Below are 18,981 nucleotides of genomic sequence, written 5' to 3'. Positions count from 1 at the left end.
TGCTATAAATTCCATAGCACAGAATTCTGTGTAGTGCAAAACTGTGTTGTGCTTCTGAATGAATCAAATTCTCTTCCATCCAAGAGAAAGCCAAAAGCAGCTTGTATTTATATATTTCTTTAAAGTTGGCCAAGAACTTCACAAGTATCTACTTTGAGACCCACAACCCTGGTAAGAAGGTGCTATTAGCTTCATTTTATAGATTTAAAAGATTGAAGCAGACAGAAATTATTGACTTTCCCAGGGTTACATAGCTAGTAAATGTCTAAAGTTGGTTTTGACTCATCTTCCTGAATTTAAGTCAAATAGTCTAGTCACTGTGCCATTTAGCTACCTCTAGCTAAAATTGTGGGTGGCTTTCTATTGCTTCTGAGGAACAAATAGTCTACAAGTAAAAGGTGAGGAAGAGTAAAGGCAGTGAGATTCACAAATGACTGGTTTGGGAATAGGGCAGTTAGAATAAAGGACACTAGAAGTTATGTTGTTGTTGAATCATTTTTCAGGTGGGTCCAACACTTTGTGACCTCATTTTTTTGGCAAAGATACTGAAGTGGTTTGTCATTTCCTTATGGAAATTTTATAGATGAGGAAACTGAGGTAAATAGGGTTAAATGATTTGTCCATTTATGATATGATAGCTATGTCACATATCCATTTGAAATTCATTATTGTATGCAGCATGAAATGTTGCTTTATACAGTTTCTTCCAAACTTTCAACTTTTTCTGGTAGTTTTTGTAGAATAGAAAATCTCTGCCCCAGTAGGTGAGGCCTTTGGAGTTCTGAAACATTATGGTACTATGTTCCCTTGCTACTATGTGCAATACCTAATCTATTCCACTGGTCAAATTATTTGAATGGAGGAGATACAATTAAGAGCCAAATTGAAGAGGTGTTCTTCCCAATAGTGAAATACTCTAGATTCTCCTGTTAGTAGCTGATATTATATCAAGCTGACTATATCAAGTTCTAGAATATTGCAGAACCTCCTAAAAACATCTGTAATCAGTCAGAGGAGTTTGGTTTGCCTATCCAAATAGGAAAGGTAAAGTAGAAGAAAGTCAATTGCTCAGGTTTCTCTAGATTTTTGCTTGAAAATACACCTTTTATTCAAAATAAACTGAATGTTAGTCCTCTGTAAGAATTTTTTTTTTTAACTCTCTAGTCACTATTATATTACTGTTACAAGGTTGTTTTTGTCTTCCTCATTTTAGATAATTTTTTTTCTTTTTGCTTTTGGATGATGTGTATTTATTAGTATTACTGAACTCTTTGCTTTTTTTCAGTGTAATACTATTTCCTTATGTATCCCATGTTTTGTTTTGTTTTTATTTTCTGAGAACATGATGCAAACACGTACTTTTTTGAATTCACTTGAAAAAAAAAACTTGGTTTTTTTCTGATCTAAAATATCAGATTGGACATTTGTAGTATTGCCAAATTGGGAGCACCAAAAGTTATCTAGTTTAATATGCAGTTTAGATATGAATTATATCTGCAACATCCCAAATTGGCTATCCAATTTCTATTCACCTCTTCAAGCAGCCTCCCCATTTACATTTTTAATTGATAGGAACTTTTTCTGTTTGTTGAATTAAAATCTGCCTTTCTTCAAATTAATTAATTAATTATTCAGCCCTCTATGTGACCTCTGCATTAAAAGATTACTTGTATAACCAAAAGATCAGAATTCTGTTCTCTCAAGCTCTCATCAACTCTACTATACATGCAGTTGTTGTTCAATTGTTTTTAGTCAGGCTTGACTCTTTGTGATCCTATTTGTGGGTTGTTTTTTTTGTTTGTTTGTTTTGTTTTGTTTGCAAAGATACTGAAATAATTTGCTATGTGCTTTTCAAGTTCATTTTACAGATGAGGAAATTGAGGCAAATGGAGTTAAGCAACTTTCCCAGATCATACAGTTAGTAAGTGTCTGAGGCCAGATTTGAATCGAGGAAAAAGAATTTTCTTGACTCAAGGCCAAGCACTCTTTTTGCTGCTTGATCTATCTGCCTGCACACAGGTAGGTAGGTATAGAGCACTGAACTCTGAGCACAAGAACCACCTTTCAATCTCCACCTGTGAGAAGAAATTTATACAAATGACTCTTGAGCCACCAGTTACATACCTTTTGGAGAAAACAACCTTCTAAATATTCAAGGATATCTATTACAACTACTCCTTTTTACTTTCACTTTCAATCCAAGTATTTTCTTCTCTAGGCTAAACCTTTGTAATTCCTTCAACCAATCCATATATGACATGGTTTAAGTAATCTCTTCAATCTGGCAACTCTCCTTTGGTTTGCCTTTGGTAGTATCACTTTTTAAAAGTTATGTATTATGTACATAATTTATTATTATATACAATAACTTTAAGTATGGTCTGAATAGGACAGAGTACATTATTACGGCAAAAATAATAATAATAATGGAGTTCTATATCCTGTATAATGCTAAGATATCCAGATGCCAAGTAAAATCAGGGAAATCTTCCAGTTATTATGACAATGGGGAGACCAAGTGAAAATGAAGAGATTCACGTGATCTTGCCAAAATTCAAGAGATGAAGCTTTTTGAAGACTGGCATGGGAAGTAAAAACTATAAATAGTAAAAGAAGGCAGCTTCAGGTGTCTGTTATTAAAATGTATGCAACTGCCTCATTGCTATTTGGAATAAATTATCTGAATTAGCACAAAATTAACTTTTCATCCTTCCTCACCAAAAATGGCCAGATTGACACACCAGAGTAGTTGTATTTTATTAAGTTTTTTAGTACGAGATTACAATTTGATGGAGATGACTTGATCTCTTGCATAGCCAAATGTTATAAATGATAATAAAGGAGTAAACAATGAAAATAAAAAAATATTAAATTTATATCATACTTTTAACAAATATTCTATTCCACCATCGTCAAAGTAAAAGGGGAAAAAAGCAAAGCAAGACAAAACAAGAGAAAAAACATTACTAAAGAACAAGAACGTAAAACCGAAAGACACCAAATTTTACCTTTTTTTTTTTTTTTTTTTTTTTTTTTTTGCCATGCTGCCTCCTGAGTCACAGTTTGTATGAGCATTCCAATTTGAAGAGATAGCCAGTGTTTCTTACCTTAAAAGACTGAACAAAAGTCCATAGCAAAATACGGATGGTATAACCCTGTCGGAGGAGCTTGATAAGACGGGCTGCTCGGAAGAGCTTTAGAAAGCTCATATTGAAGCCACTGGTATTCACCAGCTGGTGGAGAAAGTTGAATATAGTTATTGACATGATGATTATTTAGAAATTAGTAAGTGCAATATTCATATCACTAAACTAATTCTAGAATCAAGGAAAATCCTACTTCTAGCTGCCAATGAGGCAAAGTGGAATGATTCCAATCTTCCCCATGCCTGATCCCTATCTCTGATGCATAGTGATGATGGCCAAGTCATTTAACCTCTCTGAGCTTCAGTTTGTTTATCTGCAAATGAATAAAATAATACCCATTGTACCTATCACACAATTATTGTTGAGAAGTTTAAATGAGATAGCACATATACAAAGGGTTTCAAAAACTTTAAATAATAATGTAAATGTTCTTTAATTATCATTCTTATCTTCGTCTACATTTTATAGAATCAAAGAGAAATAATTCCAAGAAAACACTATCCTATTATTATTCTTTTATGCCTCAAGAGTGGACTATTGTGTAGGTGAACAAAATAATTACTTTTTATAACTGAATTTAAATATTGGGTTGAATATTCACCTCTGTAGGCTCATAGAAAGTATCTGTGGGACAACTTGAGAAGCAGCCCAACAGGGATATATTCTTCATTTTCTTCTCACACAATTTTCATTTCTTTAGCTAATATCAATATTTTGAAAGTTTTTCATTCCACATAGATTATAGGTTATGAGTATTCAACATAGTGGCATCTATTAAAATAATGTTTTAAATTTTTATTGGTCAGTGTTACATCAGGGCTATTAAGGATAGTTTTACTTAACAGTTTTTTAGTTCCAATATAGGTTATTTGCTGAATCCTCAAGGATATTTATGACTTTTTATTTGTATGAGGACTTATCATGTTAGTTTATGAAGTATAGCTATCTTTTAGTATATAATTCTTGCCACTTGATGGTATTTGAGAGGAGCTAAGTTTTGCTAGGTAGCGACTCTGGGTAGAGAGTCAGACCTGAAGTCAGGAAAACCTGGATTCAAATCTGGCCTCATATATTACTAGCTGTAAACATGATTGCTCGCAAGTCTCATAAGCCTATTTGCCTCAGTTTGCTTATCTGTAAAGTGAACTGGAGAAGGAAATGGCAAACCACACCAGCATCTTTGTCAAAAAAAATTCAAGGAGATCGCAAAAAGCTGTATACAACTGAAGTCAAGTAAACAGCTACAATAGCATTATTGTAAGCTGAACTAATATGTTGTATAATTTCTATAATTTCCTTTCAAAATCAATATTGATCAATAAATATTATTTTCTTAGAGGTAATTTTTCATAATTTCTGATAGCAATCAGCTAATTTGTATTGTTCTCATGAAACACTTAAAAAAATCCACATGACATTTTCTTGATGTTTTATGGTAAGTATATTGGTTATTTTCATGTGGATACTGCCCACTCAGTGTATTTTTATTTCAGGCTTGAACCTTTGCCATTTTTATGAGTTCCACTTGGAGGTAAATAAATATGGATTACATTTAATAAGAACAGTGCAATGACAAGTATCTATTAACAGCCTTTTCATTGTCTTGTGAAGTGGTGTTTGTTCAAGAAATATCTCTGTAAATTCATTACATTATTGTCACATGCTATGAATACTTAAATCAATGGTATTCCACTTTTTTTTGACAAAGGGATATTAGTCTTTTATGCTACTTTGGGATGATTAATTTCATTTTGTTGATATTATATAAATTTTTTCTCATTACTTTCTAAATGTACTATTCTTCACCTTAATGTTGCCAAAGTATTTTTAAAACCTGGAGTTTTGAAGCTGCTCACTGATTTAGATGTATTCTTTCCACTGAATTTTCACTTCAAGATTCCAGTAAGTTTTAGTATACGCAACCTTAGTGTTCTCCTTGATAACTGCAGGCATAATATGTCTTGTCTGAAGAAGACCAAAGTATTTCTAAGTATAACTTTCATGCATCGGTTTTACTTGACCTTCAATTTTTTTTATTTCTATGCATTAAGAATTATATGCAAATTGGGTACAAATGCCATTTTGACACCGTTAAAGGAAGTTTCCATGAGCTTTTATATATATTTTTCACTAGAACCATAGAACTTGATGTCATCTGTGTACATCAAGAAAGTAATACAACATTCTAATGCAATTAATAGTATCTTGTATTATTCCCTAGTTGTCTTTTTATTAGATCATATACTTAGTGAGGCTATTTTCAATATATTCTGTCTCTTTTGAATCTCTTCGTACATCTAAACATAATACTAAGTCCATTGCAGGGATTTTATAAGTACTTGCTTGATTTGGTGCTATCTAACATGCCAGATTGCTTATACCACATCATGCATCTGCCTTTCTTGTTATAGGAATAGACTAACATTCAGGGATGTGAAGAACTGACAGCTTAGAATTGAGGTAAATGGCATTTAAAATATAAATATAATTATAAAAATAAAAAATAGCTAAATTTATATAGTGCTTACTATGTACCAGGCACTATATTAAGCATTTGACAATTTGCAAAATATTTTATATGTTACATAATTTGATTCTCACAATGATCCTGGAAAGTACATTTTACTACTATCTCTATTTCACAATCATGAAAGAGAAGTTAAGTGACTTTCTAAGAGTCATACAGCTAGTAAACATCTGAGGTTGAATTTGAACTTGGGTCTTTCCATCTCCAGGCTCAGTACTCTATCCACCACCCATCTATCTACTAAAATATGAGTGTATATTGGCACTATGAGTGTTGGAAATTGATCTATGGCATTGCATGGTCCAAGTGTTTAAATAAAAATTAATACTTCCAGGTTTTATTGGATAAATGTTAATATAGGATGTGTGAACACATTATAAGCATATGTCTATATATTTATGTGTGTACATATGTATTTGTGTGTGTACACACACACATATGACTCAGGATACTCACCTTGCTGTCTGTCAGTATAATTTCTGTGATGCTGCCAATGACTGTAATGAAATCAAAGATGTTCCAGGTGTCTCGGAAATAATTCTACAGGATGACCAAGGTCAAAGAAATAAATAAAAGTATGAAATACTTTATCTTCAAATTTGTAATCTAGCATTAAATAATATTAGTTGATATAAAACATACTAACTTTTGCTTATATTTTATTATTTTAAGCCCCATTTCTCTTTTACTGCCTTCAAAATTTGTCATTTTTCAATGAAGCTAATATTTTTTGAGAGGAGTTGTCACAGAATAGTTTATATGGTGTTTGTATTGGAAATGGGATTTATGACTATAATGTTCCATGAAAAATGGAAAACTCAGGGATATCAGAGACTTCAGAGTTTCTAGTCTGATCTAGTTTAGATCTAGTCTGACCTGTACCTTTACATAAAAGACAATAAGTGATCATTGAGTCTCATCTTAAGGTTTTCCAATAATGAGAAATCCTCCACCTCTAGAGGCAGCCAGTTCATTTTATGGGTCCTATTTGTTCAGTTCTTCCTTATGTTGAGCTGAAATTTGATCTTCTGCAACTTTTGATCATTTTTTTTCCAGATTTATTCTCTGAAACAAAAACAGATCTAATTCCTCTTGTGCCATGGTGGGGTTTACAAGATAGGTACTTAAACTACTCCCTGCATGAAAAGAAAGTGTGTATAAATAGGGGTGATGTGGCTTAGTACTTAAATAAGTTTTTGTTTTTTTAACTAAAAGAAGATGTTGAGGCCAAATCCTGTGTCAGATTCTACCAAGCCCCTTCATTTTTCCTTTATTCATAGGGGTACCTATTTAGTAGGTTTTCATCTTTTGAGTAATTTAATTTATACAATGAAATCTTCAGGGAAAATACATTCCTCTATCTCCATTCTCTAAGGCAAAGGTTCTCAATCATTTTTTATGCCCTGGATACCTTTGGCAATCTGGTGAAGTAGACCAATGAAACCTTTCTGAGGATCATATTTTAAAAGATACAAAATTAAAATACAAAGGATAATAAAGAAAACCAAAGGTTATTAAAAATAAAAATATAATTTTCCCCCAGCTGAAGTTCATGAGCTCCCTGAAATCTATCTATAGAACTCTTGTGGTCAAATGGCCTCCATAAAGTATTTGATTTATATACTTATCAATTAAAAACTATTAAGAATGCTACTATATTTTATATCTTTTTATAAATCTTGTCTAAATACTATCGTTCTAATATATACTTTACATTAGAAAATTAAAAAAATTATAAAACATAAAATGTTAAAGAGATAAGCAGTAATAAAATAAAAAACTTTGTAATTTTTTGTTTATTAAAAGTACAAAACTCCATTTGCTATTTCTAGAAATTTTAATGAGAATCCTAGTGAAAATAATGCAATTAAATATGCTATACTATTTTATTTTTTTCTTTAAATATATTTTCAGTTTCAAATTCTTTCCTTCTTTCAAGCTCTTCTCCCACCCACTGAGAAAGCAAGCAATATGATATCCATTATAAAGTGAAGTAATGCAAAACATTTTTCCATATTAGCCATGTTAATGGTTCATATGTATATTTTTTAATCTTAGTATAACACTGTGAAAGGTATATAGCATACTTTTGGCATGCTGCTCAATTTAGTTTATTTCAATGTCTAGTTTTAATGACTATAATTGGTGAAATACACATATCACAAAAATACAGTCAAATAGAAGGAGTTTATCATTAGTTCCTCTTATTCATTAATTATAGTCTTTTTTCAATCCCCTCTATCTATTATATAAAGGTTTTCGTTGAAATTCAAGTAGGTAAATTTCTTCTTTCCTTATATCAAATAGTTTTTCTTGCAAAGTAGTCAGAAAACATTACATTTCTACTTTTTAAACAAATGGGTTAAAATGCCATCAACAATCTTGTAAATAGGTTAGAAGATTCTGTTTTCAATTTTTTAAAAATAAACAAGAGTTTTTTTTGGATGATAGAACTATATCATCTTGGGCAACAAAATCATATCTATTCAACATGTTCCCTCCACAGAAGGAGTTTCTTTTAAAATGCAGTTATTTTTCTTCTTTTTAAAGCAAATGTATAAAAGTATATACTTAGATTGCTTACACAGTGACTACACATTGGAGTAAATTAGTATATCCAGTCATTTCACAAAAATATTAATTCTTTCATATGCTCTAGATGATAAGGCAGGCTTATAAATAATCATTGTTTGATAATAAATAATTATTCTGTTAGTTTGATCAATGTAGCTACCAAAATGCAGCTATCAAAGTAAGTGAATTTGATGCTGAAAAAAAATTATGCCCTAATACCAGAAAATGAAACCCTGCTGAGTTTTTTATGCAACAGATCTTACAACCCACACAAACTACTACCATCCTTTTACTTCTCCTCACTTTCTCAACCAAATTCCAGTTCCCTTTATTTCTTTTGGTTGATTAGAATTTTTCTCTTTTTTCTCAAAACCCTCAATAAACATTGCCATACATATGCATAGTCAAACAAAACAAATTCTCATTTTGTACATGTCCAAAAATATATCTCATTCTGCAACTTGCTATCTGCCTATATTACTTTCATTTTTTTTTCTCTCACTCACTTTTGACCCCATATAATCTGATTTCTGGCATCATGACTAAATTGAAATAGCTCACTCAGTACCTAGCCATAGCAAATACCTAAGAAAGGCTAACTTGCCAGTCACCAGATCTTTCAGCCCTCATTCTTCATCTTTCTGTATGATTGGACATCCTCAATCATATTTCCTTTCCTTTCTGGATTTTTGTGACACTCTTCTTTCTCTAGATGACATTGCTCTTTGTTCTCCTCTGCAGGGTTCATATCATACCCACTAACTGGGGCATTTTCTCAGTCTTCTTATCTTTACTCTCTCTATTTTGTTATTTGTTGACTTCATCAGAGCCCATGGGCTTAATTATCAGATGATTCCCAAATTTGTATATGTAACCTTAGGCTCTTTTCTGAGGTCCATTGGCCTATCTCTAAATACCCGCTGGATATCTCAAACTGTATATCCTTTATATATCTCAAACTCAACACATGGTGGGAAATTTCCCCAGTGGAGCCTAAACAGCTGCTATGGATACCTAGACTGCAGTTGTAATTGCCTCCAAGCTAAAACTTGGGGGAGAAAGTGGGAAATTGGGAACAGTGTGGCAGCAGAAGGGTGGAGGGGTGGAGTGTTAGGTGGTGGGGTTGTCTTTGATAATTCTCTTTGTGATTGGCTATCACAGAAAAGGGTAGGATGTGTCCCATGGGAGGCAGTTTGGCCCAGTGGAAAAATACTGACTCTGGAGGCAAAATATATAGGTTAGAATACTGCCTCTGACACTTAGAGAAGTCTCCTAAACTGTTCTTCCTATCTGTAGCATCTCCCTTTTTCAATTGTTCTTCCCCACGGGTGCCAAAATGATTTTCCTGAAGTACAAATCTGACCTATGTCATTCACTCACTCATATAATCATTTGTATTGGCTCTTTATTGACTCTAGAATCTCATACAAGCTGCCGTTTGTCTGTTAATGTCCTTCATCCAACCTACCTTTCCAGTCTTATTATACAATACTCTCCTTCCCACACTCTGCCACAACATGACATTCCATCTTCTATCTCTAGTTCTTTGTATTGATTATGTCCCATGCCTGGAGGACATTTCTATTTCATCTCTGGCTCTTATGTTTCCTTAGAAATTCTCCTCACAATCTACTTTTGACATGAAGCCTTTCTTGATACTCTCCCAGACTCTATTCCCACTTCAATCCTAATACCTAGCCTCCTCCCCTTCCATCAATCTGCATTGTCTTTATTTTTGCAAATTTTCATATAAACTTATTTATGTACATGTTTTCTTCTATAATAGAATGTGAGCTCCTTGAAGATGAAGAAGGTCCCTTGTCTTTGGATCATCAGGGTAGAGTAGAGTAAGCATTTAGTAAATACTTATCAAATGATTGATCAAGAAGTGTCAGATAAGAGCTGAGACTTGAATAGAGCTACAGACTTCAAGAAGCAGAGGTGAGGAAGAAAAGCTTTGCAGGTGTAGAAGACAGTCTGTACTAAAGCACAGAAGGTAAGGAAGAGAAGGCTGTGTTTATGCTATATGTAGTAAGTAGGCTGTTTTGGCTGGGATATAATGAATGAAAGAGAATGATGTGAAATTACAGTGTAAAACTGAGCAGTTTATATTTTATTCTATAATTCATGAGGAACCATTAAAGTATTCAGTCTTGGGATAGTTCACATAACCTTTACCTTGGCCCAAATGTTCCCATTTGGGATAATATGGAGAAGATAGATCTATATTTAAGGTGAGGAAACAGGTCTAGGGTAATGGAGAGGTTGGCTCAAGGTCAAACAGGTAAAAAGAAACAGGTCTGGGATGTGAAGTCAGTTCCTCATCATACTTCAGTGACTCATACTATAGGAAACATAGATTGGTGACTATGCTAATAATAATGATCACTAAAATTCCATTTTGTAAAATTCACAAATGTGGACATTCTTCTTGACCTTGAATAAGAGCTTTAGGATATGAGGGGCAGTGCTGGGAAAAGAAGGCAGGCTCAGGGTGGGATCAAGGCCCATAAGTATATATTCAACAAAATTCAGTGAGTAATTAGGGGGCTTAAAACAAATCAATGTCAGGAACATCTTAGATCCTCTATCTCTTTTAGCTCTGCAGGGTTAGTTTGCACTGTAAACATATGTTTGTTGTTAGATTCTCCCAATCCTCTTTTACATTTCCCCAGTCTCAAAATGCTCATAGCATTCTAAGGGAATCCATTGAAAAACATCACAACCAGCTGCATGGGCAACACTCTATTCCCCACCCCAAATTATCAAATTAATGATTTTTTAAACAAAGGACCATTTGGGAAAACAAAGGAAAGCATGACAATCATTTTGTGGAACAATTACCAAAACATAGTCTGGAGCCAAGTTGGAGCTACTAACAGCCAAACACATATTCAAATAATGAATAATATTTTTCTTCTTACAGGGAAAGGCATACACATGTAATTTAAAATTGTAGTTCACACCCCCAAATAAGTGTGAAATGGCTGCCAAGTGCGCTTGTCTGTATCTGAATAATCTCCCAACATGCTAGTTCTAGCGCACCTACTGCAAGTCCTGTTGCCAGTAAGAGGGAGAAAGAAGTCTGTTCCATAGTGCTTAGAGCACCCTCAGGCAAATGTCTAGATCTTTCGGATGCTTTGGAGAGTATATGAATTGCAGAAGACAGTATTTTCAAAAATATAATTAATAATTGACAAGATATAAAAAGAGAATTTGGACAAAAACATGCTATCTTCTCACCTTCCCCCCCATCCTATCCATGAAATGCACCACACAAATTCCATAGGAACTAGGAGATTTGCTTTCATGTGACTTTGAGATCAATTTAAAACTGTAATAGACCTTAAATGTTTTACATATGAAATAAAAGGATTGAATTAGATTACCTTTGAGATTATTTTTAACTTTTAAACATTGTGATTTTATTTATCTACTCTTAAAAATTATCACTTGAGGAGTTCCTGGACAAAAGTACAGTAATATTCACATTTCTCCCTTGGTTGGAAAACTCTGATGAAAATTTGCAATTTGAAAGTGCAATCTTAGTTTCAATGCATAGACAGGAGGTCTAAATTCTGTTCACATAATTCCCATTTCTCTCTGATTCCTCTTCCATATAAGCCACTGTTTAAGATAAAAGCAATGGTCAGTGTTCTTTTGCTTTCAGAAAATAATTAGCATGGACTGGAAAGATCACTGGTTATTGAAGAGACTAAGAACTTAGGCTTTTTACTCTCATGTCCGAATGATCTTTTTCCTTGACCCTAACTGTTTTTAGAGCAATAAAACCAGTTTGTGCTTAGATGTGCAAATGTGTATCTCTTCCTGAAAAAGCACTAATACCAAAATCAAATGTCAGTAATGCACCAGAGGACACTAAAAGGACAGCTTTAATTCTGGGAATAAAATCCCCCAGACATACCAAGAAGCCGAAAGCAATGATCTTGAGGATGCATTCCAGGGAGAACACGATGGTAAAAGCTATATTCAGATACTTCAGTGCCAGTTCATAGGTACAGGGAGCAGAGTAGTACTGTTAGAAAGACACACACATACACACAAGAAGAGAGAAATAGGGGGAGAGAGTCAAGACAATATGGAGAGAAGAATACTACCTGTTGATCAAGACTAACTATGTCTCATTTCCATAATGAAGCCTTTTAACTATCAAAGAATAAATGGTTCTCATGTGACACTCTATCTCCTATTCTGATCATTTTTCATTGACTGTCCCCCATACCTGGAATTTTCTCCCACTTCCTCACTTCCTTGATTTCCTTCAAGTCTTCCCTGATTTTCCTTGTATTGAAAGTCTTTTCTAATCCCCATTTAAAGTTAATACCTTCCTTCTGTTGATTATCTGCTATTTATCCTATACAAAATTTTATTTATATGTAATTGTTTACATGTTGTCTCTCCTATTAGATTATAAGCTCCTTAAGGACAGGAACTTTCTTTTACCTTTCTTAGCACATAGGAGATGTTTACTTAATAAATTTTGTTCACTAGCTGAATGTTCTATATCATAAGTATAGCCTGATACCATGTCCTATGCAAAGTCTTAGGAATTGTCAAAAGTACTGTTTGTCTATGGTTTATTCAAAATGAAATGAAGTATACAAGATGGGAATTTAAATTCTAATTTGAATATTAAATATGGCATTCTCCAGAGATGAAATTGCAGTTCTCATATGACGAGATATATAGCATTAAATGGGAATTGCTTCTTTTCCATTTCTAAGCCACTCCTTAAATTTCAAAGAGTGTATACTTTGTATGTTACTTGTTCTTCTTCCCATCTTTCTGATAGATTTGGGTCTATTATACTGTCACCTTCATACTTGAAGTTTGGCTGAGTAGATTCCAAGAGACCCAAAGGTTGACCACTGGATCAGCGGACAACATAGCACTAAGGAAGCATATTTTCCAATGTCTGGGCTAATATAAAATAGTGTGCCTTAAAAGTCTAAGCCCCAGAAATTTCAATGCTCCTGGGTCTTATAGTTCTCTCACCTTCATCATCAGCACCACAGTGTTCAAGGCAATCATGGCCATGATGGTGTATTCGAAGGATGGGGATACCACAAAATGCCAAACACGGTACTGAAAGGTATGCCGGTTCTGGGGCATGTAGCGGGTGAGAGGTTTAGCACTGATGGCAAAGTCAATGCATGCCCTCTGGAAAAAAAAATAAAAAAAAAACAACTGTTAGTATAAGCTCAAATACCCTAAACCAGGCTCCTTAGCTTTGTTTTCCTGAAGCTGAGGCTACTGTGATGAGGACAATTATAATGTATTTGTGGAAATGACTAAGACAAAATTAGTAAGAGACCAAATAGAGCTATAGAAAGGAAGCCTGAACTTTCATATGATATGTCATGTGAGGTGCTTAAGTATTGAATAATTCCTGGAACTAACACATGCTAGCTACATGATCTTGTATGAGTAACATGTCTCAAACTCAGTTTTTTTCATCTGTAACATGGAGACTATAATTATACCTATCACCACAGGGTTATTAGAAGGGTCAAAGCATATGCTGTATGCAAAGCTCTTTGTCTTAAAGCACTAAATAACATGAACTATTAATAAGAATAGTATAATTTTCTGAACTATCCACTATTTTAAATCTTTTAAAGTCTTAAAAAATATGAATTATGTCTACTGTTATTTATTCTAATCTATCATGAGATCATGGGCAGATGATTAGATTTTTTTTTGCCTGAATGTTTTTGGCTAACAAATTCTTTCCAGAGTCTTCTAACCACCAGACCTATGTTACCTCATTTTTTTCCAAGCTACACTCTTCCATCATCTTGTCCCCTTGCTCCTGGAAGGTAATGATGATGAGGGCAACAAAGATATTGACAAAAAAGAAGGGGAAGACCACGAAGTAAACCACATAAAAAATTGACATTTCCATGCGATTGCTGCGGCTTGGGCCCCGGTCTTCCTCAGTCACATCCACAGAATGTTGCAAAACTCTAGGGTGCACAGGGAATAGAGAAAGAAAAGATAAAAATAAACATTTCTTTAATTTTTTAAAGCTTACAAAACATTTTCCTCACAGCCCTTTGCCGTTGTTATTGTCCCCATTTGTGATATAAGGAAACAAATGTAGCCCTTGTCCTCTTAAAATATGAAAGAAAGAAATAGGAGAATGGGGAAGACTCAAGAAATAGAACACATTTAACTATTTGGTAAAAGATCTAGTCTTAAAATAGGGTGAAACAATGCTGTGTTAATTAATGGTTAGTAAATGATGATGTTAGAATCTGAAACTAGATTTTTTTTTTTATTTTAAATGTGCCATTCTTCACATGATCCCATATCATGAGTTTAATGATAAAAGCTTTGGCATGTGACTGGGCTCTGTGTTTTGAGTCTACTTTCTTTGCTATACTTTTCTTTCTGAATGAAGACATATTGTATCAGTTTCTGATGTCTATAACCATCCTGATTCAATACAAAAGGCAAACTATTTCATTTTGTATTGAACTCTAAGAATATAATAGTGTTGTTTAGTTCTATACTTTAGGTTTGCAAATGCAGACTTCAAGATTTCAGTTACTTCTTTGTAAATGAGTTGGGTTTGCGACTACGCAAATAGGAGTACCTTGGGGATATCTACATGGTCAGCAACAGATGTGGTTAACTGGAAGTAAGGAAACAAGTCTTACTCATAAGAGTCAAGATGAGAGACACTTTCTCTAGGTTTATAATTGTTTTGTTCACTTTTTTGGGGGGGGTTATACATGTGCATCAATTTTTAATGTATTTCCGTATGGATCAGGTTGGGGAAGAAAAATCAGAACAAAAGGGAAAAACCATGAGAAAGAAAACAAAAAAAGTGAAAATAAGCATGCCTTGACCTGCATTCAGTCTCTTGCTGGATATGTATGACATTTTCCATTCAAAAATTTTTGGAATTGACTTGTATGACTGAAGTGCTGAAAGCAGCTAAGTCTATCGTAGTTGAGCATCACAAAATCTTGCTGTTGTACAATTGCTGTACAATATTTTCCTGCTTCTGCTCACTTCACTCAGCATCAGTTCATGCAATTCTTTCTAGGCTTTTCTGAAATCAACCTGCTTATCATTTCTTATAGAACAATAATATTCCATTACATTCATATACCACAATTTATTCTGCCATTTCCCAATTGATGGACATTCCTTTATTCCCAAGGTAACTTTAAGACTGGGAATAAAAAAGCAACATTACTATAGACATGAATCTATCACAAAGAGAATATTTAAAAAAAAAAAAAAGAAGGAAAATGACCTACATGTGCAAAAATGTTTGGAGTATCTCTTTTTGTGATGGCTAAGAATTGGAAATTGAGGGAGTGCCCATCAATTGGGAAATAGCAGAATAAGTTATGGGACTTCTGAAGCTACCAGATAGAATCCCTGTCCAGGAAGTGAAGTTGTTTGAGGAACTCCTAGTGGATTCAATAGCCCTTGTCCTCCTAAAATGTGTGTGTGTGTGTGTGTGTGTGTGTGTGTGTGTGTGTGTGTGTGTGTGGTTGTATGGGGGTGTAGTATTCAAAAATTCTTTCCTTGATTGTGTGATGATCAATTATGATGAACTTAGTTCTTTCCAGCAATACAGTTCCAATAGACTTAGATGGAAAGTGTTATCTGCATTCAGAGAAAGAACTATGAAGACTGAATGCAAATTAAAGCATATTATTTTCACTGCTTTTTTGTTTGTTTTTGCTTTCTTGTGTTTTTCCCCTTTTGTTTTGATTTTTCTTTCACAACATGACTAATAGGGAAATGTATTCAAAATGATTATACATGTATAATCTATAAAGATTACTGCTTTGGGGAGGGAGAAGGAAGAAAAGAAGGGAAAAAAATTTGGAACTCAAACTCTTTCCAAAGTAAATGCCCTAAATTATCTTTACATGTAATTGGAAAAAATATAATATTATTAAGTGAAAAAAAATTGAAGTGCTTTGTTCTACAAGTGCCTCTTGAACCCTGTACTAATTGGCTAGAGCCTCTTTTCTCAAATACTTTTCTTGCCTTATTATCTTTTCAATTTTTGCCTAAAAAGATTCTATGTGACCATGTTTCTGTTCACCTGCTGCTCAATAAGAACCACTTACTTCCCCTTGAATAATGGCAGAATCAATTCTGTTCAACTTGAATCACCTTTTCAAAGCAAACATAAAGTTTCACTTTGGGTTCATTAACAGAAAGGAAGGCTCCAGTACTTACTGTGGCCAACCCTCCCCTGTGGACACAGTGAAAAGGGTCAAGAGGGCCCAAATGATGTTGTCATAGTGGAACTCATGACGTTTCCATTCCCGACCCTTTACCTCCATCTTGTTTTTTTCATGATCCACATAGTTGCCTCTGCAAAAGCAGAAAAAAAAGCAAAAACAAGATCTCTTCACCATAGTTTATAGTGCAAAGAGGAAATATTCTGTTCTGCTGGGCAATGATATGCTGATGCTAGGGGGAAGGAACAGTAATGGTGGATTTAGAGAATGACTTTACATTTGTGACTTATATTGCCACTTATTCTTTTCCCCTAGTAATAGAAATGGAGGCAGCTGGAAAAGAGAAAAAACACAGGCACAGGGAGAGATATTTTAGGGATTAGAGGAGGGAAAAATATGAAAGAAGGAAGAGAATGGGTAGGTTAAAAAAATCACACATTTATCTATTTGGCACAATATCTGGTTCTAGAAAAGGATGAAACAATGTTAAGATTGTTCTTTCTTCTCACATTCTTCCCTTGAAATCACAAACTTCATTTTAGGCAAGCTCATCTCCAGAGCTACCACTTATATGAAGCATTTATTGGTCCCCTCAATTGTTAAAATTTCCTTCCAAATTACTTTCTTTTTACTCTGGAAATGTTTTGTATTTGCTTATTTGTGCACTGAAATTTTTTTTCTCCTATTAGAATATAAGCTGCTTGATGGAGGGAATATTTTCATTTTTATCTTTATATACCTAATGGTTAGCACATGGAGGAGGGCTTAATACTTGGTGAGTTGAACTGGATTTAATTGAGCTAATAACTACCCTCAAGTCAATTAATACACTTATAGGATAATTAGTACACTTCCATTTTCCCTTCCAAAAGGAGATGATGTCCTTCCTTATTTCCAGACAATTTAAAGTAGACCACTTTGCATAAATACAGCCTAATATCATGGATTGATGGAAATGGCTTCTGAATGATGAATCAGAGGTAAGATTACTCTATTGTTAGAAGCAACAACTGAGAATTCCTAGGAAATCTACAAGGAGTAGAGAGGAAGAGAATGCAACCTTGGATTTGGCATGAAAGAGAAGGAAACAGTTCTCCCTATATATATCCCAGGATAGACTATACCTTTTTCCAGTGGAAAGAATAGATTTTTGTGCTGAATGGGGTATCCATCGATTAAAAAAAAAGTATTGATTTTTCTTCAAAAGGGACTTATCTTTTTGTTTTTGCCTTAACATTGTACCTGACAAAGAGAATGTGATTCATATTTTGTTAGATAATTTTATGCATAGTTGGTGATTTTGAGGTCCTATTGTGTGAGAGTTACACATACAAGTGACTCTTGAAATTTGAAAAGACGGTAATTCATAACCAAGGATGAGCTATACTAAAGATCCCCATCTAAATCTTTCAGGCACTGATTCTACCATCCTGGGACTCAATAGGACATATTTTCTCAGAAAGAGGCTAAGATTTCATACTCATCTGCAGCACCTACATGCATTCCTTTTCTGTGTCTTTGGAGCTATCTGTGCAATAAAAGAATTTTCCCTTGAAGAGTTGAACTGCAATGACGGCAAAGATGAACATGAAGAGCTTGTAGACAATGAGTATGTTGAATACATTCTTCAGGGAGGTCACTACACAGTCAAAGACAGCCTATGGAAAGAAGCAAACATCAGCCAGTGAATTTGGGAGGTACTGGAGAATTCAGACTTTTTTCCACATAAACCATCAGTAGCTACGGGAGTTAATATGCATGGAAAAGCCTGTAAACTTTCACTTTTAGTTTTTAAGATTCCCTACCATCACTCAAAAGATAAAATAAAGCTTCAGCACATTATCTACAACCCAGAGTGACTAAATGAGGAGAACCCTTTTTTCTAATCAAAGGACACCATAGGGACAAAAGATGTCTTTGCTGGACAAAAATGAAAAGACTCCTCATTAGAGAAAGGAGACAGATTCTTTTCTATGTAAGACAGACCAAAGCAAAAAAGATCAAGAGGTATACAGGAGAGCCAAGGAATTCAAAATTTTTCCATCCAAGCATGTTCCTTTATGAAATTCTCTTCTAAATTCTCTTTGTGGGGAATTCAGCTTTGGTAAGAAGCACAGAAACCTAATTGTAGAAGGGTAGAACTGAGAAAAATCTTAAAAATCATCTAGGCCAATCCTCTAGTTTTACAGATAGGGAAAATGAGCTCCAGGCCTGTAAATATGAACATCTATCAAATGTAGAATGTTAAAATTGAAAGATTGTTTTCTTTTCACAGACTGTTATTATAATCCTTTTCTCTCCTTTTTCTCTTATCAACATTTATCTTCTGTTTCCTTCCCTGCTGCTTACAAACATGTCCAGGTCTTTACTATGCTCAATAATAATAACTAATATTTATAAAGTATTTTAAAGTTTATAAAATGCTTTGAATATTAAATCATTCAATATTCATAATTTTTGAGCAGGTGCTTTTATTACTCCTCTTTACGAACTAATT

General features: G+C 33.9%; 1 protein-coding gene across 3 annotated transcripts in view; it reads right to left on the bottom strand.

Moving 5' to 3' along the window:
• Positions 1-18,981, bottom strand: part of CACNA1E (calcium voltage-gated channel subunit alpha1 E) — a 616,215-nt gene that overhangs the window by 39,989 nt on the left and 557,245 nt on the right. For all 3 annotated transcript variants that reach the window (XM_074308523.1, XM_074308524.1, XM_074308525.1), the window contains 7 exons: positions 17,982-18,142; positions 16,480-16,617; positions 14,033-14,234; positions 13,264-13,428; positions 12,173-12,283; positions 6,130-6,213; positions 3,108-3,233 (listed from right to left, as the gene is read on the bottom strand). In XM_074308523.1, the coding sequence (XP_074164624.1) occupies positions 3,108-3,233; positions 6,130-6,213; positions 12,173-12,283; positions 13,264-13,428; positions 14,033-14,234; positions 16,480-16,617; positions 17,982-18,142 (987 nt within the window). The remainder of the gene's footprint in view (positions 1-3,107; positions 3,234-6,129; positions 6,214-12,172; positions 12,284-13,263; positions 13,429-14,032; positions 14,235-16,479; positions 16,618-17,981; positions 18,143-18,981) is intronic.

This window comes from Sminthopsis crassicaudata, chromosome 4 (assembly GCF_048593235.1).
Source record: "Sminthopsis crassicaudata isolate SCR6 chromosome 4, ASM4859323v1, whole genome shotgun sequence".
NCBI lineage: Eukaryota > Metazoa > Chordata > Mammalia > Dasyuromorphia > Dasyuridae > Sminthopsis > Sminthopsis crassicaudata.
Note: the sequence above shows the minus strand (reverse complement) of the source record. Positions and strands in the feature narration are given on the sequence as shown.